General features: G+C 40.2%; 1 protein-coding gene across 1 annotated transcript; it reads left to right on the top strand.

Annotated features, from left to right (window-relative positions):
- The first annotated feature begins 922 nt into the window (after nucleotides 1-922).
- LOC139452026 (low-density lipoprotein receptor-related protein 12-like) lies at nucleotides 923-22,283 on the top strand. Its single transcript, XM_071233308.1, has 4 exons — nucleotides 923-989; nucleotides 16,649-16,815; nucleotides 21,012-21,153; nucleotides 21,968-22,283. The coding sequence occupies exons 1-4, from the start codon at nucleotides 923-925 to the stop codon at nucleotides 22,231-22,233; spliced, it is 642 nt and encodes a 213-aa protein (XP_071089409.1). The 3' UTR covers nucleotides 22,234-22,283.
- The last annotated feature ends 924 nt before the right edge of the window (nucleotides 22,284-23,207 follow it).

The raw sequence follows: 23,207 nt of genomic DNA, 5'->3' as shown, positions 1-23,207 counted from the left end.
AGGATGTTTTTTCGTTAACACTTATCTTTGTTCTTATACTTAGTACTAACCCTTATGTTCCCGATCCCCTACTTTTTGTGAAGAGTATAGACATCAGGCTCTGTTGTATGGAGCCAAAGTTGTAAATAATAGTTAACATTGTGTGCAAAGCGTCTGTGATGTGTTCGAACGGCCTGTGACCTCTTATGTGTTTGAATGAAGATTAATTGAGGAGATCAAACAGGATGGTTATCATCTGATCAAATCAAATGTTTTCAGGATGACAAGCCCCTGCTTGTCAGTCTTTGAACTGATGAAGTAGAAACTTTCACCTCGAAATATAACAAAATGCATGGATACAAAAACGTACGTGCATTTTATCGCAGCAACATTTGATCCTACGGTTAAGGCGACCATATTTTACAAGATCCACTTTGAGAAGAAAATGTTCAAATTAGTGCAGCACTCTGGTGAACGGAAAGCAACATTGCATCAATTTGTCTCTATGCCAACATATACAATTTATTGCGCTGTAAATATTTTGAAAGACAACGCCCATCCAGCACCAGAAAACTGATGCTGAGGAATGGAAACTGAATGATCAATAGTTGGGATCTGAAATGTCTTTGCAGCATACGTGGAATTATATCGTCAATCACATGATGAGTGATGGGACTTAATGTGTCCACAGTGAGTCTGGGATGAAGTGTTGAATGTGATTGTTAGCCATGTTGATAATAAGCGGCATTATATTGATGCAGTGCTGAGAGTATGCGGAGACTAGGGTGTAGCTGTGTTTTGCTTCTTTTATCTCGTAATTGTATTGTCTTGGGGCTGTACATTGGACTGACGCTGAACGGTGTTGTGCTTGAGACGAGGCAGGTGGCAGCAAGACAGTGCAGTTTGTTCTGAACGTTTGGAAAAAATCCCAGTTTAGGACAAGATGCCGAGAACTGCAATAACGTGCGTTGTCTTCATCTGTCTCCTCCCAGGGATGACACATGTTTCAGGTAGGACTCTTTTACTCCTTTGATTTTGCACTTGAACATAAACCGGTTATGTTTGTTTGTTGTTTAACACCGCACTTAGCGATATTCCAGCTATATGACGGCGGTCTGTAAATGATCGTGTCTGGACCAGACAATCCAGTCATTGACACCATGAGTATCGATCCATGCAATTACGATTTACGACAAGCACGGTCGCCTGTCACGGCGAACATGGCTTGATGACCTATTCTTTAAGTTTAAAAGGTTAAAAAGGCATTCGCATTATAAGAGTGCTGATGGGTATCTTAGACATCTTTTCTTTAAAAATAAATAAAGTTGCAATTTTCGGTTCAAATTTACAATATTTCAAACATAGTAGTGGTCATGTGGCTGAAAATTCTTTTTGTCCCCCAGTCTTCATTGAACCAGTTATGGTTTTTTTCACAAAAGTACCCAGGGACAGATTACTTTGTACAAACTGTTGAAGGAATGAGTGATAGTTAAATAGACAAAATCACAGTTCTCTCAATTTTCAATTACATAATAAAACGTCGGTATGCTTTTCTTTGCGTCCCTTGGGCACGCCAGAATCCCGGTTCGCCCCGATTATGTTTCTAGGTTTGTCAGCACCATACCCGTGCTCGACGGTTTGACCGAAGCGGTAAACTGCATCACTTCGGGATTTCCTCCCACATTAAGCGTGTTGCACGTGCACACAGAAGACAAAGTGTGTGCCCTATAGGGGAACTCACAATCACTGATGCATTTCTCGACTGTGGGACAAGTGTCGTCAAACGGGCTGGGTTGCAATGAGACCCGGGCGTGGCAGGCCTAAGAACACGCCTTCTAGACAAGATCGTCTCACTATATCATTAACAAACCCGTGAAGATCCGGGGTAGAATAGGTCTTCAGCAACCCATGCTTGCTGTAAAAGGTGACTATGCTTGTCGTAAAAGGCGACTAACGGTGTCGGGTAGTCAGGCTTGCTAACTTGGTTGATGCATGCCATCGATCCCAATTGCGTGGATCGAAACTCATGATATCAATCACTGGATTGTCTGGTCAAAACTCGATTATGTACAGACCGCCGTCATATAGCTGGAATATTGCTGAGTGCGGCGTAAAACAACAAACCAACCAACCAACATCATTAACATAACGCTGTACATAATGAAAGTCGGTGGTTCGATCCCTTCGCCGCGTTATACCAACAGACGTTGAAGGATGGTATGTGTTACCGTGATCAATCGATCCTGTTCTCTTTCCCTTGTCTTGGGCCGCCCTGAACGGGGTCTATCGTCAACATTTGGGGTTTTTTAGTACCCGAACAGTCTGCTCATCCCGGACTTTGAAACTTTGAAGGAACTGACCACTGAACGCGGACTTCTGCCAATTTCCAACATGCCATTAGCCCGTAGATCGCAAGTTCATACACAAACAACGAATGAAATCAAGTAAATCACAACTGTTTGATAAGCAGAATGAATAAGATTGACAGAAATAATGTTCCACAGAAATAAAATCGACCTTCCTTGAAAGCGTAAAAATCAGGAATGACACTCAACACACGAGCATGGTGCTACTGCGTGCGGAACTATCGGATGTGTTTAGATGTCATGTTTTAAAGTAAAAAAGGTTCTCGTATAGGATGTTTTTTCGTTAACACTTATCTTTGTTCTAATACTTAGTACTAACACTTATGTTCATGATCCCCAACGGTTTGTGAAGAGTATACATCAGGCATTGTTGGATGGAGCCAAGCTTTGAAAAATAATAGTTAACAATGTGTGCAACACGTCTGTGATATGTTCGAACGGCATGTGACCTCTTAAGTGCTTGAATCAATATTGATTCATATCAGACAGGATGGTTAATGGCAAACCCCTGCTTGTCAGTCTGTACAACTGATGAAGTAGAAGCTTTCACTTTTTAATTTAACAAATATGCATGGATACAACAAGGTATATATATGTTATCGATCGCATCCGCGGTGTAGTGGTAGAGTATCCCCCGGGATAGCAGAAGGTTTGATCCTCGCAGCGTCATACCAAAAGACGTTAAAAGATGGTACTTGTTGTTCCTCTGCCTGGCGTTCGGCATTAAGGGGCTAAAACAAGGATCGGTTGGCTCGGCGTCAGTATTCTGTGTCTGAGTGGGATTTTCATGTCAGACTGGGGCATGGTATCTCAGTTGGCTAACACCATCAAATAGGCATTAGTCTGGACTTTTACAAGCTGCCATACACACACGTGCATGCACGTCCCTATATAAGTGCAATAATCTTGGACGCGACATTAAAACCCACCTCACCTCATCGCACATGCATGTTATCACAACAACGTTTGTTCTTAAGGTTAAGGTGAACATAGTTTTCAAGATCCGCTTTGATAAGAAAATGATGAAATTGCTGCAGCACACTGCACTCGTGAACGGAAAACAACAGAGCATCAATAATTTGTCTCTGTGGGGTTCTCACGCGAGGGTGTTTAGGGATGGTAGATATCCTGTATTAGAAATAAACATTGTATTTAGCGAGCCTTGGTGAGAAGGTAAGTGATGTTTCAGTCGTTATGGGACTGTAACCAAAATAGTTCCACCTGAAACCTGTTTCTTATAGTGGCATAACTACATAGAAGCCAAACAACAACTGCCACCACAAATTGTTTAAATTTCTCCTTGCCTGTCGCGGCAATCCATCGGTCTTACCGCTAGAGTAACTGCCCGTTATCAAAGGGAAGCTACCTAACCCTAGTCTACGAGACGTCACGACCGTTGTTGACAGTCGGCCTGTCCTGTCATAACTTTACGAAGTGCACTCTGATGTACACACGACGACAAAACGAAACAAGGTAACAATTCGGACATATTTCAGACAAATCCAACTGTTATAAATAGTGGAAAAGGTTCCAAGCCGCAGAGGTCTACAAGCACAGATATGGCAACTGATCCCACCTGCTAAGGCCTTTGCAAAATTGTTTTCGCAATTTATATCTCTAAAGTGGCCAAAACTTGAAAAATACCTTAGCTACGTCAGAGTAAGACACTGATATTAGACAATATATTAGACTTGATTTGATAATGATAGCAATCATCCCAGTAGTTTGTCCAGATTCCCGACGGTTAATTCTGACTCGATCGCCAAATGGCATGGGCGACGCCATATCTGTTTATAAACACTGAAAGTAGTCCCGACTTGACCTTTGATATTTGCATCTCTAGCCCCTAGAACCCCAACGGATATCAGTATTATCGGTTGTCTTTATCCTGCCGAGAAACCTCCCCATTTTATGATAAAACAATGTAATGCGGTGTACTTTGAAAGACAACGCCCATTCAGCACCACAAAACTGAGTGATCAATAATTGTGATCTTCAGTGTCTTTGCAGCATACATGGAATTATATCGTCAATCACATGATGGCTGATGGGACTTAATGTGTCCACAGTGAGTCTGGGATGAAGTGTTGAATGTGATTGTTAGCCATGTTGATAATAAGCGGCATTATATTGATGCAGTGTTGAGAGTATGCGGAGACTAGGGTGTAGCTATAGCTGTGTTTCCGTTCAATTATCTCGTTAATTGTATTGTCTTGGGGCTTTGCATTCGACTCCAAGCCGAACTGACGCTGAACGGTGTTGTGCTTGAGACGAGGCAGGTAGGAGCAAGACAGTGCAGTTTGTTCTGAACGTTTGGAACTATTCCCAGTTTAGGACAAGATGTCTAGAAGTGCAATAACGTGCGTTGTCTTCATCTGTTTCCTCCCGGGGATGACACATGTTTCAGGTAGGACTCTTTTACTCCTTTGATTTTGCACTTGAACATAAACTAGTTATGACATTAATACTGTACATGTATATTGTTAAAATCCATCTTTGTACTGTCCTTATGGTTCAAGATAACCGAGTTACCCTACATTCACACCAAACACACGTTTTACTCTGATGAACCCATGACTGGTGATCACCATGTTATACACGCGGTGTTTTTCCTGAAACCAAATATCCAACAAATAATGAAAACTGTGTGAGTGACGGGTGCTACCCAAAGGAAAAGAAACTATACCTCTCAGTTGATTCTATCATACGTTTGATTATCAGCTAAAAATATCTTAAGTTAACGATATTGTATAAAAACATGAACTGTACTGGCCCTTTGTCAGCAGTCAAAGAATACATAATTTGATTTAAAACTTTTAAAAGTGAAATGAAAACCATTCGCATAACACAAATGCTGATGGGTATCTTATTTGAGAAAATAAATGATTTTTTCGGTTCAAATAAACAATATTTCAAACATGGTAGGCGTCATGTGCTTGCAAATTTATTTCTTACCCCAGTTTTTTTAACCAATATATTTAGATTCAAAATTCTCAAGCCACAGATTACTTTCCTTTTTTTCAAACTGTAAGAAAAAGAACAATGTTTACTTTTTTTCAAACTGTGAAAAATGAACAATGTTTTATTAGGCCTAATCAAATCTAACAACAGTCAACATTCATTTTCATTTGCATAGAAAAACAAGCCCGCTTGTCGTTTAAAACCGCACTCAGTAATATCCTGGCTATACGACGGCGGCCTTTGAATAATCAAGCCTGGACCAGACAATGCAGTGATTGATATTGTGAGCAACAATTTTTGTCGTTCGGGGTATTATGACATACGATTTACCGAGTCGACATAAATTACCGACAAACAATAAAAAAACGACACCTAGACAAGATCGTCTAATTAAATTAGTTGCACTACAAAATAGAATCGAATCTGCTCCTGTTATCAATAGAGAATTCCTTATAATAACAGGAAGGTGAATTGCAACATCTGCCTATAAAACCGGATCTATGCAGCCCGCCTGAAAGCAAGGCTTCCTGTGAGGAGTGCGACCCCAACAACTTAACATATGCGGCAAAACATGGGGTGAGCTAGGCAACACCACGGCCAGGCTCAGTACCAGTGGCGTTATGCTATGTTTATAGGCAAATCAAGGTTTGTCACCGATTCACAGATGGCAGAAAATGTTTTTGGCGACGTAGCGGCGGTATGCCTGGGCAACAATTCTTGACATTGATCGGTATGGTGGCGGTAGTGTCATGGTGTGGGGCGGTATCACACATGATATGCGAACTGGTTTGGTTATGTGGAATGGGCATATCACTGGACAACGATATGCGAATTTTGCGTACCTTCGTTGTTCCATTTGGCAGAAATTGTGAACTGCAAGATGACAATGCTAGACCACACCAGAGTCAGGTCGTCACCTATAATTTCCGACGAGAACGCATACGGACATTTGACTGGCCCGCTAAGTCCCCTGACATGTCCCCAATATTGGTTGGTTGGTTTGTTGTTTAACGCCGCACTCAGCAATATTCCAGCTATATGCATATGGCGGCGGTCTGTAATTAATCGAGTCTGGACCAGACAACCCAGTGATTAATACCATGAGCATCGACCCACGTAACTGGGATCGATGACATGCATCAACCAAGTCAGCAAGCCTGACCACCCGATCCCGTTAGTCGCCTTTTACGACAAGCATAGTCACCTTTTACGGCAAGCATGGGTTGCTGAAGACCTATTCTACCCCGGAATCTTCACGGGTCACATGTCTCCAATAGAGCGTCCTCGTGTGAAGAGTGTACCCCATAGACCCACACCTTCCAACGTGGCCCGGCTTGAGGCAGATCTTCAGGTGTAATTGTGGAGCAATACCAAGGGCAACCAATTAATCAACAATGTCATCAAGGTGTCGTGCATGTATACCCCAACACGGTGGACACACAGGTATTAATCTACACGCCCGAAATTAATTTTACGTTTATCGTCATCATACCCTCGCCTTCATTTCACCAGTTCCCTTTTGTCGGCGGTGTTGTTAGCCGCCTGGTAAAAGAAACATAGCTAGGGACGAATTCTAAGCTAGAATCCCCTGGGAGGATTGTCTAATCAGTAATTCACTTCACCTTGTGTGAGTGTCAGTATCCATTAGTGCTGCAATTCCCGTAATACTATGTGCAACATAATGGATCCTGAATGTCCGTCCAATGGACACAATAGTTATGTACTTGGAGAATCTAGAGAACATATTTACATCATAAATATGACATATGTCATTTTGTTCACTTGTTTCATCCTTTATGTGAATTTTAGAAGCTGACTTCATGTACACATTATAACATAAAACATGTTAACACAAGGAATAAAACATTGGTTTGAGTTGTAAATATAAACACGAGGGGTGGGGAAAAGCACACGGATCGAAGTCCCAATGGCTATTCCAGACCCTGATGGCTTGCATTTTGTGTTTACAATTGAGAAGTGTTTTATCCAGGTTAAATGTTTTCGAGATGCAAGCCATCTGATTAAGATAGACCAACCCATCGGGATACCTTGTAGTGAGACAATGGAGTAGTCGCGACGTATAACGAAATCGATGACAGGAGTCGAGAGAAATACCACTTAAAGCGTGCAGACAACTGAAGTCAGTGTCATATAATAATAATTTCATACTTCGAAGTTTAGACTGTTTCTCTCATGCTGATTGGCTGAATGGGTAGTAACGTGATCTGATCTTTAGAGTTCACACACCTGTGAACGGACAAAAAAAGTTCACACGATGTGAACAATTTTTTGTGAAATTAATCGTGTGAACTTTTGCCGGAACTAGTTTCCGAGGTTTCCCCGAATTCTCGATCGGTGTTTACGATCAACTCGTTTTTCTGTGTTCTTTTTAATCCCCGCATTTATCAGCAATATAAATAATTTAGTATTTTTGCCTGGTCTTGTAACATTTCATCTGACTTATAAATAAATAAATGCTCTGGTTCTGGTGTTTGATGTCGTCTAGCTGCTACATGAAACAAAATGGATTGTCCTTACGGTGATTTGGATATGGAATGGCTATCTTTTAATACTAATAATGCAAGTAAAGAAAATAAATTCTGTGAAATTACTGAGGTGAACGAAATTGATTTATTGAGCGAAATTGACTTTGATGCCTTGTTTTCGGAAGTGACAGGAATCTAGCAACAATGAAAACAATGTCGTACCCTGCTCAGATTTGGCCGCTGACACAGAGCAAACGCGACTGCTCCTGATCAATTCCAAACTAAAACATGATTCACTATCGCATCGGGAAAATAAATCTAAGATTTGGAGAAACCATAAAACATAAATTAAAAAAAATAAATACTAGTCTGTTTTACCGATTGATCATCGGAGACGAGAAAATATCCGTAGGCGGAATTAGAAATCTACTATTCAGGTTTCTGAGTTGGCCGACCTTCTCCGTGCATTTATCAGGAATATAATTAATTTAGTATTTGTGCCTTTCTCTTGTAATTTCTTCTGACTTAAAAATAAATAAATGCTTTGGTTCTGATGTTTAATGTCGTCTAGCTGCTAGGCCTACAAAATGGATTGTCCTCACGGTGATTTGGATATGGAATGGCGAACTTTCAATACTAATAACGAAAATGAATTCTGTAAAATTACTGAGGTGAACGAAATTGATTTATTAAATGAGCGATATTGACTTTGATGCCTTGTTTTCGGAAATGACAGGAATCTAGCACCAATGAAAACAATGTCGTACCCTGCTCAGATGTGTCCGCTGAAAGCGACTGCTCCTGATCAATCCCAAACTAAAACCCGATTCACTATCGTATCGGGAAAAAAATCCAAGACTTTGAGAAACCATAAAACATATAAAGGTAAGGAAAGAAACTGAATTTAAAAAAAACTCGTGCCTACTTGTTTTACCTAGTGGTCATCGGAGACAATATTCGTAGACGGAATTACCATGTTCCGGTTTCTGAGTTGGCCGACCTTCTCCGTGCATTTTAGGCCGAGAAGCGGCGCACATGAGGAATGACGGGGCACAGAAATGGAGCCAGTTGGCCCATCTCAGGTGACAAGAGACACCAGTTAAGCAAAGTATTACAGCACACACGACAAATCCCAAACTCAAAATACAGCACATCCTGACGTTGAAAATTAATACAAAACACACAAGTATAAGAGCACTCCGTTCAATCCCCTCCAGTACATTCCGCATCGTCCGAATTGGTTTGCGATTATCCAAACACAAGCAACACATTCATAAATCGGGGATATTCCCAATTTGCTAGTGCCATGAGAGGGTTCACGCGTCGGGGTGTTTTCCATAACTGCTCCATAAACATCATTTTCAACAGCACTAAGTATAAATTTCATATTCATGCTCCCGTTCGACTCGAAATGCACCTCTTTACAAACTTATGTGATATAAATCCGCACTTGAAGGTTGACCTCGCCTCGGTGCATCGAGGCCATATTTATATTTTCCTTGTTCACCTTGCTGTGACCTGATTTATCCCAAATATTGTTTGTAAATTTGTTCAGAGAATGAAATTATGTTGACATATTTTTATATTATGTTGTATATACTCAGAGAACTATTTTTCTTTGCGGAACTGGATATAAGTGGGGCGCCTAAGTGGGGAAATGTGACCGAGAGCCGGCAAATACCGACAAAATAACATTGTTGCAATGTTCTTCGGCGAAACAAGAGGACTTCAAATTTTTATGCAAACATTGTTACGATATTATTCGGCGAAACCAGTAAACTACAAAGTATGAAATTATAAGAATTGAACGTCAGTTTGGATGGGTTCATTGAAGTGTGAACGATTTAAAAGCGCTGGTTAAACTGTGTGAACCTCCGAGCTTGCTTACTACAAAGTATGAAATTAGAAGAATTGAACGTCAGTTTGTATGGGTTCATTGAGGTGTGATCGATTTAAAAGCGCTGGTTAAACTTTCGTGTGAATCTCCTCGCAAGATCGGAGGTTCACACCGTTTAACAAGTGACAAATTGTTTATTGTTGTCTCATCGGAGATACAGGCTGTAGGTATAAACATTATTATAAAGGTACACTATAAAGTATCTCTGCCACCCACGATGTGGGTTATAAGAGACCATACATAATGCATAGTAAAACAAATTAAGTTAAGACATATAAAAAGCAGTTACTGTATAAATATATATGGTGTTATAGGTAGTGAGATTTTCTTCGAACAGACCTTTTGTAGCACATACTACCTAGTGTTGAAATAATATTATAATCATTTAGAATATATACAAGCTCAATATTATTATTTAAGTTGCCATTTGTGGGGTTAAATACTTGTGGAAGGTTGGTAACACGAATATCATCATAAAGTGAGCAGTGGAGAAGAAAGTGAGTTTCATCTTCTACACATCCAGGGCAATATTTACAAAAACGTTGGTTAACTGGCACAGGAGGATTAGAATAACGTCCCAATTTAATCTCGAGCTTCATTGAACCGCATGTTAAAGATGATAAAACCGACCTTTTATAACGGGGAAGGAGGACATAAGGCTCTGTATAAATAGCTGTTTTAAATGTTCTGTAGGTTCTCATTTTCGGTTTAGTTTCCAAGGATTGAAGCCAGGTGTCATTATCGTTGGACTTGAATGAAAGTTCTATACGAGATAAAACCCATCTTGGGCTCTTTTCGATACATCTTAAAATATCTAAAAGTCCATTTTTATCAAAAATTCGTTGAACTCTTTTATCCCATGAATTACCACACTGCATGGACCATTTGTGTATCTTATATGTAAGACTCTGTACGGGAAGACGTTCAAGCCTGAACCACAGACGAGCTGTTTCTAAGTAAAGTTTCAACTGTGGGTCAGTCCATCCCATGTCGCCCTGCACAGCGAGATTACATGTATTACGTTGTACTCCAAGGAACATACGACATGCTCTATGTTGCACACTATATACCTGTGGATATTTACATATCCCCCATAATCCAGAACAATACATCAAGACTGGTTGAAAAATGTTGTCGTACAGCTTAGTAAATACGTCATAGTCCATATCTCCGCACGAGAAGTACTTGTGGCTTAAATATCAAAGGACATGTGATCCATGACGCAGACTTCACGAGTTCTCTAACAGCATGCCGCATATCACAATGCACGTGCAACCAGAGCACGTGCTAACGGTAGCTGTCGGCGTAATCTAGGTCATTGTCACCACAATGAAAACTTCCGTTGTGCTGAGACGTATTCCGAGGTCAGAAATGTAAAACGTTTGTCTTCTTAATATTTACCCGCAGTTTCCACTTCTGCGTCCATCTATGGAGGATATCTAGGAGATTTTGCAGGCTCTTAGCGTCAGGACTTAAGAGGACGATATCGTCGGCATAAAGCAGTAGAGCTACATTTGAATCATCTATCTTTATTCCACAGTTACTTTCTTTAAGTTCATTAGCAAGGTCATTTATGTAAATAGCAAAAAAGAGTTGGTGATAATACACATCCCTGTTTTACTCCACTCTTCACAGGAGAGGCATTTGATTCATACTGATTAACTTGAACTGTACATGTGACGTCGTTATAAAGGGAGCGTATGGCTTGCAATATATTTCCTGATATACCATAGTCCATGAGCTTAAACCACAACAAATCTCTATTAACGGTATCAAACGCCTTTTGGAAGTCAATAAAACATGTAAATGTTTCTTTTTTCTTATTTTTTCTGTTGTTTACAATACTAAAAACATCATACACATGATCCAAACAGGAGCGTCCTTTTCTAAACCCATTACGTTCATCCACTAACATATCACAGTTTTCTAGGTACTTACACAGTCGTTGGCTATGACGTCAGCATATATCTTAGATGGTATAGACAATAGTGTGAGAGGTCTGTAGCTCAAAGGGTCACGTGGGTCGGTATCCTTTGATGGTTTTGTTATAGTTTGTATTTTTCCTTTATTCCAGATACCAAGCACTTCTCCGTTATCAAAACAGTAGGTAATGATTCTGAATATAAGTTCTATGCATACTTCGTTCTTCAATACAGAGGCAGGTATATTATCTAATCCCATTGCTTCTCCAACTTTAGCACGGTTAACGGCGTTAACTACTTCTTCGCGTGTTATCAGAGAGTTCAGTACAGGTGCAGGTGAACTTACTTCGGGTGTTGATAATCTGCTGGGTACACTATTTGTAAAAGGTTCTTCCTGAGTCGGGTTGTATAACTGCTTATATTCGCTCTCCCAAGTGTTTACCACAGTCTCCACATCTCCGGCTACTGAACCATCCTGTTGTAGGACTTCCATCGGTATAAACGTTTTTCTTTCATTACCACTTCCTATTTTACCCAGTTCTCTCCAGAAATCTCCATCACTCTCTTCTTACAACCGATTGAGGTTATCATTTCTCTTCTGTTGATAGTTGCGTTTTGCTTTCTTTAGGTTCTTGTCAAAATGTCTACGGTGAATGCAGAATTCTTCTTTAAGTTTTACTCGCTCCTGCTTACTGCCTTTACATTTAAGTCACAGTCTTTCCTTCACACACAACTGTTGAAATAAAGTCTGAAGATTATCATTCCAGAATGGTTTATTTTAACCAGCGCTTTTAAATCGTTCACACTTCAATGAACCCATCAATACTGACGTTCAATTCTTAATTGAACACCCTTCCATTCCATGCCCCTTGATCAGTGGGAGAACAGGGAAACAGCTACTTCACACTGTCAGATGTAATTCTCAATCTAGTTCCTGAAGTGAGGAACAGTATTAAGTATGTTGATAGAACCGCGGGGATTTCGGGTTAGAACAAATCTCCAGTCCCTTGCAATGTTCCCCAGTCCCCAGCAATATCCCCTAGTCCCACAGCAATACCCCCAATCCCTCAGCAATATCCCCCAGTCCCCGACAATATTCCCAGTCCCCGGCAATATCCCCAGTCCCCAGCAATACATCCCCAGTTCCTCAGTAATATCCCCAGTCCCTCAGCAATGTCCCCAGTCCCTCAGCAATATCGCTCAGTCCCCAGCAATACATCCCCAGTCTCCGGCAATATCCCCTAATCCCCTAACAAAATCCCCAGGGCCTCGGCAATATCCCCAGTCCCTCAGCAATATCCCCAGTTCCTCAGCAATATCCCCCGTTCCTCAGCAATATCCCCCGTCCCTCAGCAATATCCCCAGTCCCTCAGCAATATCCCCAGTCCCCAGCAATATTCCCAAGTCCCTCAGCAATATCCCCAAGTCATCAGCAATATGTCCCCAGCCCCCAGCAATATTTCACTGGGTCTAGATTTTTGAAACGATCTTTGCTAAGATTAATCTTAACAACTTACGTTCAAAGATAAGATATCTGAAGTTTAAGATTAGATACATTTACGAAAGTATCTTAAATATGTCACAGATCGTAAGTTCAGATACCTATATAACAGAGAACTAATTTGTGTTAGAGACTGAAAAAACGGGGTGTTTCCCAATGACTTCACGGGAATTTCCCAGCCGATGAAAATAAGAACAACATGGAGAAGTGACACTGGTCACATTGCCAGGTAGCATTGTCCAACACGCATCTGTTTCAGTGACTTTCCGTACAATCCTACAAATGTCCTACATGTAGACGTTTTGTTCTTATGAAAAATAATGCCATGACTACGAGAACACAAATAAGCATTCGTGTGCCATGCAAAGACATTTTTCAAACCAAACAAATGTTATAATCAATGATAGTGGTCTTACCACAATAGCTACTAGAATTGAAACAATGTGCCAAAAGATACTTCACTATCATCCCTTCAAATGGTCCACTTGCGAGCGCGCAGAACTTTGTGCGAACACATTTCCAACAGTTGAGGAGGGAAGTAGGCGATGCTATTCCAAATAACAATGACGATACCTTTGATCGAACAGCAGGCGTTCAGCACTTAAAATGCTAGTTCAAATATGACGTTACGTGATCTATATAGTTTGACAAGTTAATAGTGAAAACACAAACGTTATACCTGGAAACACACAAACCATATTTTGTTCAGGAAGCTGGGCACCCATGAGGGTGATTTAATGACAACGTGAGCTTGTTACTTGTTTGTTTGATTTTGTTTAACGCCGCACTCAGCAATTTTCCAGCAAAATGAGGACGATCTGTAAATAATTGAGTCTGGGCCAAACAATCCAGTGACTGACACCAAGACCATTCGATGACATGCATCAATCAAATCAGGGAGCTGACCACCCGATCTCGTTAGTCACCACTTACGACAAGCATGGGTTACTGAAAACCTATTCTTACCCGGATTTTCACGGGACTGTAAGCTTCTTAAATTTGTTTTGTTATTTATATAATTTATCCAATATGTTTCAGGAATAAACAAAGGGCTCAAATACAATATGAAGTCATTTGTATTTCATGATTTTTGTTTGTGATCTATCTAGATCCATAATTCTTTCCAAATTTGAAAGTGACATTAACTTTTGTTCACAAAGGGAAATAATTTAGGAATTGTTACGTCCATGTATGTTGTCTCATAGAAGGGGAGGTGAAATTGGGTTTAACGTCGTGTCCAAGATTATTGCACTTATATAGCGACGTGCATGCACGTGTGTGTGTGGCTGCTTGTACTAGTCCGGACTGTTGCCGATTTATAGCGCTAGCCCACTGAGATACCAAGCCGCAGTTTAGCACGAATACCCCACTCAAACACAGTATACTGACTCCGAGCCGACCAGTCCTTGTTTTAGCCCCTTAATGCCGAACGCTAGACAGGGTAACAACAAGTACCATTTTTTAACGTTCGTTAGAACATTTATTCCTATACGTTATTGTATGGGATCTAATTATATACATTATATTTCCTTAGTAAATTATAATATTTTAAAATGAAACATCACTGCTCTTTCGTACACTGTAAAATGAAAAAAGCTGTTTGTAAACCAAATAGTGTGGATAAGGATCGTATCCGTTCGTTAGAACATTTATTCCAATAAGTTATTGTATGGGATCTGATTAAATACATTATATTTCCTTAGTAAATAATAATATATTAAAATGAAACATCACTGCTCTTTCGTACACTGTAAAATGAAAAAAGCTGTTTGTAAACTCAATAGTGTGGATAAGGATCGTATCCGTTCGTTAGAACATTTATTCCAATACGTTATTGTATGGGATCTGATTAAATACATTACATATCCTTAGTAAATAATAATATATTAAAATGAAACATCACTGCTCTTTCGTACACTGTAAAATGAAAAAAGCTGTTTGTAAACTCAATAGTGTGGATAAGGATCGTATCCGTTCGTTAGAACATTTATTCCAATACGTTATTGTATGGGATCTGATTAAATACATTACATATCCTTAGTAAATAATAATATATTAAAATGAAACATCACTGCTCTTTCGTACACTGTAAAATGAAAAAAGCTGTTTGTAAACTCAATAGTGTGGATAAGGATCGTATCAGTTCGTTAGAACATTTATTCAAAAAAAGTTATTGTATGGGATCTGATTATATACATTACATATCCTTAGTAAACAATAATATTTTAAAATGAAACATTACTGCTCTTTCTAGTATGTTATGATATTAGTTATATTATGACGCTCGCTCAGCAATATCCAGCAACGACGGCTTGAAAATAACCCAACCAGTGCTAGTGATAGATGAGCATCGATCCTTACCATCGGAGTAATGTTGACAAGCTTTCAACCAAGTCAACGAGTCTGGCTACCCGATCCATTAAGTCGTCTCGCACGACAAGTAGAAAGTGCTCGGGATGAATAATTCTACCCCGGAATATGCACAAGGTAGCGTGTACAACAACGATCGTATTATGACACTGGAACTCGGATTTATAATACACTATTATAAGTTGACCACCGGTCTCGAGATGGACATAGATTGATGTACCCTTTATCTTAGTTCATACGGAAGCCTTTTAGGGACTTTTGTTTTATTCATTTTTTTATTGAAATTTCAAGATACTAACTTGACATTTCAAGATAAGTTCAAATTTTAACATACATACTAAGTTTACATTTTAAGATAATGATCTTAAAATTTCAAGATAATAAGTTGAAATTTTAACGTAATAACTTGAAATTTCAACTTAGTATCGTGAAATTTCAAGAAACTAAATTAAAAAATTCAATATAATCAGTTGAAATTTTAAGATTATAACTTGAAATTTCAACTTTTATAAAATTTCAAGATACTAAGTTGAAATTTCAAGATAATAACTTATTATGATGAAATTTCAAGATCATTATGTGAAATTTAAACTTAGTACCTTGATATTTCTAGTTAAAAATTTGAAATTTCATCTAAGTATCTTGAAGTTTGGAGAGAAAAAATAAATAAAAAATGGCCCTAAAAGGCTTCCGTAAGTTCATGATATCTCGATCATGGGGCTCGGGAAACATAAAATAACAAAGAGTGTACATCAGCCCTTGTCACCAGAGACACCGGTGGACAACCCACTTATCTCACTGCACACCCAGTTATATTGCTGGCATGCTGTGGTCGGAATCGGCAAGAATACCAAAATTTCCTTGGATCCACTAAGACGTCAAAAACAAACTCATTTCCCAAAGTATTCCCCGTAGATCTGTTTCATTCAGAAAATATCGTAAATATCCCCAGAATCGCGTGTTACATCCTTAATTCGAGATACACAAATGCGGTCTGTATGTTGCAAATGTGATGCCAACAGTTCGGCAATTCGAGCGGGTCCATACGAAATGTACCTTACATGTTAGCGTGATACACAGATAATAACAGCATGGGTCTCAGCCAAACCGAATCCAAAATTCATGTATACGGCAAGATAAATTGTATTTGTCTCTTCTTTCACTAGGCTGTAATTCAACGTTGACGGGGTATTTCGGCTTCTTCACCTCACCCAACTACCCGGGAATCTACCCCTCCAACGTCGACTGTTACTACACCATCGACGCCGGCAACAAACCCATCCGTCTCTTGTTTCTGGACATCGGAGTAGAAGTAGGCTATGACATTGTGAAGGTGGGTGAGTGTTGGTTTGGGAGGGTGGTTGAGTGAGTGGTTGCGTGAATGAGTGAATGAATCACGAGTGAATTGATTCGAATGGGGACCAGTTACACGAGTGGCTAAATCACTTCCTGAGTGAGTAGAATGTATCGCATGTGGGACTCATGGATGGGAAATCCAGTGTAAAATTTTAAAGCATACACCTTTGGGTCACGTCAATCAGCAGCGGCACAAATCCTATTGACTTCCCTAGAATTTACACGAAGTTGGATAATTCTTTTTTGTACCTTTTTTATCTGGTTAAGATATATTGCCACATTATTCGATAGACAGTATCCCAAATTTGGTGTTCAGTCCCATCCGGGATTCGAACCCACGCTGCCAGAGTGAGGCACCTAATCACCAGCACACAAAGTCAGCGATCTTTCATACTCAGTCACAGAGGCTTTCACAAAAATGAAAGTCCGACAATTGGTAGTCTAGATCACGTACTTTGTGTACCCCTCTGATAAGTGTAAGTTAGCATGGTTCCCCTGGCCGATAGCTATGAACACACAATGCCATTTAGAAAGTGGTCAAATGTAATAAATGTTATACCAGATATAACATTTGTTACATGTGAACACTTTCTAACAGGCAATCGTGTGTTCAGTATCCTAAATTGTTTAACCCCTATTTCTTGTCACAGGCGTTTATATATGTGATTCAGTTGCCCCACACAAAAGAAGAAGTTGCACAGGAATTCTACGGAAACCTTTTAGGGCCATTCGGTTTTTTTGGTTTTCTTTTTGAAATTTCAAGATACCAACTTGAGATTTCAAAACACATAAGTTGAAATTTCAAGATACAAGTTATAATCTTAACATTTCAACTTATTATCTTGAAATTTCACGATCCTTATCTTAAATTACAACTTAGTATGTATCTTAAAATTACAACTTAGTATCTTGAAATTTCACGAAAAAAAAATATACCTACCATACCTACATCTACGTAGACCCTACCTACATCTACGTAGACCATACCTTCATCTACATAGGTCATACCTACATCTACGTAGACCATACCTTCATCTACATAGGTCATACCTACATCTACGTAGACCATACCTTCATCTACATAGGTCATACCTACATCTACGTAGACCATACCTACATCTACGTAGATCATTCCTTCATCTATATAGGTCATACCTACAGCTACGTAGACCATACCTTCATCTACGTAGATCATACCTACATCTATATAGGTCATACCTACAGCTACGTAGACCATACCTTCATCTACGTAGACCATACCTACATCTACGTAGACCATACCTGCATTTACGTGTATGATATTACACGACGCTGTTCAAAAGTAGATGATACCTACATCTAGATAGGCCATACCTGCATTAACGTGCATGATATTACACGATGCTGTTCAAAAGTAGATGATACCCAAGCTGGACTAGTGCTGGTAAAACATTGCTAGTGCAGGTAACTCTTCTTGCCAGGTTGCACCAGTGCAGGTAACATTTTCCACCACATGTACAGCAGTTGATAAAATTGATTTGATAAAAGTGGAACACTGAACTCATTTAGAACTGGCTGCAAATCTTTTTTGAATCCAGGAAACCACAGTTTATGAAATTAGTGAAATACACGGGGGGCTGAATGAAGTGAACTTTTAGAACTAATGCTTTACAATCAGTTAATTATGACAAGAACAGTCACTCATGAGGTTATTATCACATCAAACAGACACTTTGAAACTTCTTTTTGAGGTTGTTTACTGGATATCGTGATGTGAAAAGCAATATTAAGATTTACCAAAAATATAATACTGGCCCGCAGTCTCATGCTTAAGTTCTCTTGGAATATATTTAATATTCAAAATAACTGAAAATACAGTGTTTCCGTTTATGATAAACTGGAGCAGCCAGTAGTTTGTTTGAGCAACCTGATTAATTTACTTGGTTGCACCTGGTGCAGGTGGTAAAACATAATGAAATCGTACCCTGTAATACCTACTTCTACACAGATTATGAAGCCATACACGTAGATGAAAATATCATCTTCGTAGATGTGAGTAGTATCATCTACGAAGATGTAAGTATCATCTATGTAGATATAAGTACAATCTACGTAGATAAAAATATTATCTACGCTGATTATTTAATTGTTTAGAGGAGCGGTCGGGTAGCCTGGTGGTAAAGACGTTCGCTCGTCACGCCAAAAGACCCGGGTTCGGGTTGGTGGCCCCTGCCGTGATATTGCTGGAATATTGCTAAACTCGGCGTAAAACCATACTCACTCACTTACTATTTGTTTAGAATGTGTCCCTTATAAGCTTCCATACCGATATAATGAAACGATGATTGATTTAACTGTAGGGTAGCCGTGAACAAAAGACACTACACTTTAGGTCCGATGCCAATAGTGCAAGACGCTTTACAAATGCCAATGAATGTTGTGTAGGCCTATTGGGAATCATAAATGCTGACGTTGTTTTCTTCTCAATCATTACTTAGTGGCAATTCCACACATTGTATACATTATGCATGTTGTATAATACATTCAGCAAAGTCTTGCCTACTCATGTATATTGTGTTAACTTAAGTTTGTCATTTTAAAAAAAACCCGCCGAGTCACTTGGAGTACTTCTCACTAAGAAGATTGTTTTTTTACTAATGGCCACGTGGTAATGATGTTGAGTTTCTAAATTAATAATTGCAATAGTAGCGTCGTTTCAGCGATGGTGGATGACATTGTTGTAACCAGTGTAACTGCGTCATCGTTGAGTGTTATCTGTCAATAATATATTGTTATAGTTTAAGTTAGACATAAACTGACGAGCAAAAGAAACGTGACGAAACTGAAATTTTCACACTTTGGGTTCAAATACCGAATAGTGTCACACAAATGGCTGAGTAAGAATTTCCTGAGTAATGTCAGTGCTCCAGAATCCATATCACTAGAAACCCGTGAAGATCCGGGGTAGAATAGGTCTTCAGCAACCCATGGTTGCCATAAAAGGCGACTATCCTTCTCGTAAGAGGCGACTAACGGGATCGGGTGGTCAGGCTCGCTGACTTGGTTGATGCATGTCGCAATTGTTCATGATATAAATCACTGGATTGTCTGGTCCAGACTCGATTATATACAGACCGCCGTCATATAACTGGAACATTGCTGAGTGTGGCGTTAAACAACAAACAAACAAACAAACATGTCACTGGAAACTGAGATTGAAGTAAAAGTTGCTGCTCGTGCAGCATGCAAACCAACAAAGTTACGGGTATGAAAATGAAAGAAAATGTGCATGGTTCAGTCACACACAAACTGTTGGACAGTGACAAATAACATGCCGCGATTAACGCTGCAGCACAGAGAAAAAGCCGGTGGTATGATACATCAAGGCACAAAGCATGACACTGTCGCGAGGAGTTTGGACTGCAGTCGAATATTCATGGCCCGTTACAGGCAGACAAGTACGACACTGGAACAGCGAACTTCCCCTGTGTGCCTTCATCTCACAGGCAGTATGCTGCAATGCCTTCTCCTTCTGACCGCCTCCGTGGTCTAGTGGTAGAGCGTCCGCCTGGAGAGCGGAAGGTCCGGGGTTCGATCCCAGGCCGCGTCATACCAAAAGACGTTAAAAGATGGTACTTGTTGTTACCCTTTTGGCGCTCGGCATTAAGGGGCTAAAACAAGGACTGGTCGGCTCGGAGTCAGTATACTGTGTCTGAGTGGGGTATTCGTGTTAAACTGCGGCATTGTATCTCAGTGGGCTAGCACTATAAATCGGCATCAGCGGGACTAGTACAAGCAGCCACACAAACACATACACGTACATGCACGTCGCTATATAAGTGCCATTATCTTGGACGCGACGTTAAACCCCATTTCACCTCACCTCACCTTCTCCTTCTAGGAGGTCCGCCGTGATATTACTGGAATATTGCTACAAGCGGCGTAAAACCATACTCACTCACTCACCCTAGGATGCTTTGCATTGTATGCCTCATATTCTTGCCGGTATTCTGATATCCCGGCTATGACCTTATCTTCTAGCAGGTGTGTTGCTACCCAAGGTATGTCACCATCGTTTTGCTGGTATGCTGCTATATCGAGTATTCCTCCATCTTCTAGCAGGTATGCTCCCATTCCCGGCGTGCCATCAATTCCAACTGCCTTCCCATGTCAACAGGTATGTTGCTGTTTCAGGTATACAATGGCTCAAACACTCTGCTGAGTTTGCTGGACGGTAGTAGGGGCATGTATGTTATTGAACCAGCCACCCATTACACAGTTCACTTTAAATCTGATGACCTCTACAATTACAGGGGATTCAATGCAACATGGACAAGTAAGTATTGCAAGTATACAGAAGTCTGTTTTAATTATAGCACTCCCTTGTTACGAATCCACCTAAATCTGTGTAGTAATCCTAACACACACTGTATTGGTTAAGACGACACAACCTTATGTCGTGAATGCTCAAAGATATTGGTGACCGCCTCCGTGGTCTAGTGGTAGAGCGTCCGCCCGGAGAGCGGAAAGTCCGGGGTTGGATCCCCGGCCGCGTCATACCAAAAGACGTTAAAAGATGGTACTTGTTGTTACCCTGTGTGGCGCTCGGCATTAAGGGGCTAAAACAAGGACTGGTCGGCTCGGAGTCAGTATACTGTGTCTGAGTGGGATATTCATGTTAAACTGCGGCATGGTATCTCAGTGGGCTAGCACTATAAATCGGCATCAGTCCGGACTAGTTCAAGCAGCCACACATACACGTGCAAGCACGTAGCTATATAAGTGCAATAATCTTGGACACGACGTTAAAACCCCATTTCACCTCACCTCAAAGAAATTGGAGGGCACAGGTCTAAGGCGCCGCGATTAGTTGTGCAGAGTTGCGTCCCTTGGGCACACCAGAAACCTATGATTGTGGGTTCGAACCCCAGTTCGCCCCGATTATGTTTCAAGGTTTGTCAGCACCATACCCGTGCTCATTGGTTTCACCGAAGCAGTAAACGTCTGAGACCTGCATCACTTCGGGCTTTCCTCCAACATTAGGCTGACACGCCGCGATATAACCGGAATACTGTTAAAAGTGGCGTTAAACCCAACTCACTCACTCACTGAACGATATTGAAAATGTTCTTTACGCTTTTCTTTTACAGTCTCCGCCACCGCACTAGCTTCTGACGTACCCGCTCTCGTGCACGGGCGCTGTAGCTACCAGGAGGACGTGGTGCGCCAGTCTTCATCCGGGTTCTCTCTGAGTTACCTTGAACTGCTGAGCACAGTGACGATCTTCGACTGTTTGTTTGTTTGTAGGGAAGACAGCTTATGCACAGCCTTTCATTACTTGAACCAAGGGTGTACCTTGTATTTCAATTTTGTCTGCAATGATACCCTCCCAGCTTTGCTGTATGTGGGAATGTGACGTGATGCATCATTGTGGAGACATTGAAATAAAGCGACAAAACCCTTTCCATACCCAACAAAAATATCTGCATGAAGCAGAGTCGATTGTACGATTCATTAGAATATGTTAAAAACTTTATGAATCACTATCAAATAGTAATAATACCAGGTGTTCGCGAAAAGGTGAGCGTATCCTGCCTCACTAGTGACACTTGTCACAAACACATGCAAAGGCAAGTCAACTGTTCATCTGACACAGCACGGGAACATATGGTACAAGCCAAAATAGGAACTGCTGCGGACATCCTTTTTGTATCTGATACGTCAAATTTGGAATTGTTCTCTTCATGTCTACTACACCGTAGTGAACATTGAAACAAATTTTGAATGAGAAATGAATATTTCGTCTTATTGGATTTTCTGTGGGAAATTGGAATTCGACTTTGTCTGATTTATGTTAAATATTACGAAGAATATACTAGTTATTATTTTGTTAAAAGAATAAGAGGAACTGAACCTTATCGTTTACATCTGGTATATTTGATGACAGTTATGAATAGGGTATTGTTTCTAAACGATAAGAAAATCATGTCTTAATATCAGTGAATTGCTGGTAGAGTTTCGAAGGTTAACGGGCCGCTATTTGTTATGGATATTGTTGGTGGCGGGTGCTACCCGCAGAGAGGGCTAAGCTCACCCTTTGATCGATTCATATCATTTTCACCACAATTTTGCCTTTTACGTCCAGTGGAATTTGTTTCGGCAGATAATTGTGACTGATTATTCTCTGGCGTTGGGGTTTTATATTTAAAAGAATCAACCACGTGTTGAATCGAGAGTGTTAATGTACTGGAGCTCACCTGGTTTAGGAACCAATGGACAAGTTGTTGTCAGAATTGATATTAAAATATCTCCCACAGTAATGATTGACAAATAAAAAACACAGAACTGAATCCAAACAGGGCCTCTTGATTTTCAGCAACGAATGTCATG

This window comes from Haliotis cracherodii, unplaced genomic scaffold (genome assembly GCF_022045235.1).
Source record: "Haliotis cracherodii isolate W230 unplaced genomic scaffold, xgHalCrac1.p SCAF_9, whole genome shotgun sequence".
In the NCBI taxonomy this organism is placed as follows: Eukaryota; Metazoa; Mollusca; class Gastropoda; order Lepetellida; family Haliotidae; genus Haliotis; species Haliotis cracherodii.
Note: the sequence above shows the minus strand (reverse complement) of the source record. Positions and strands in the feature narration are given on the sequence as shown.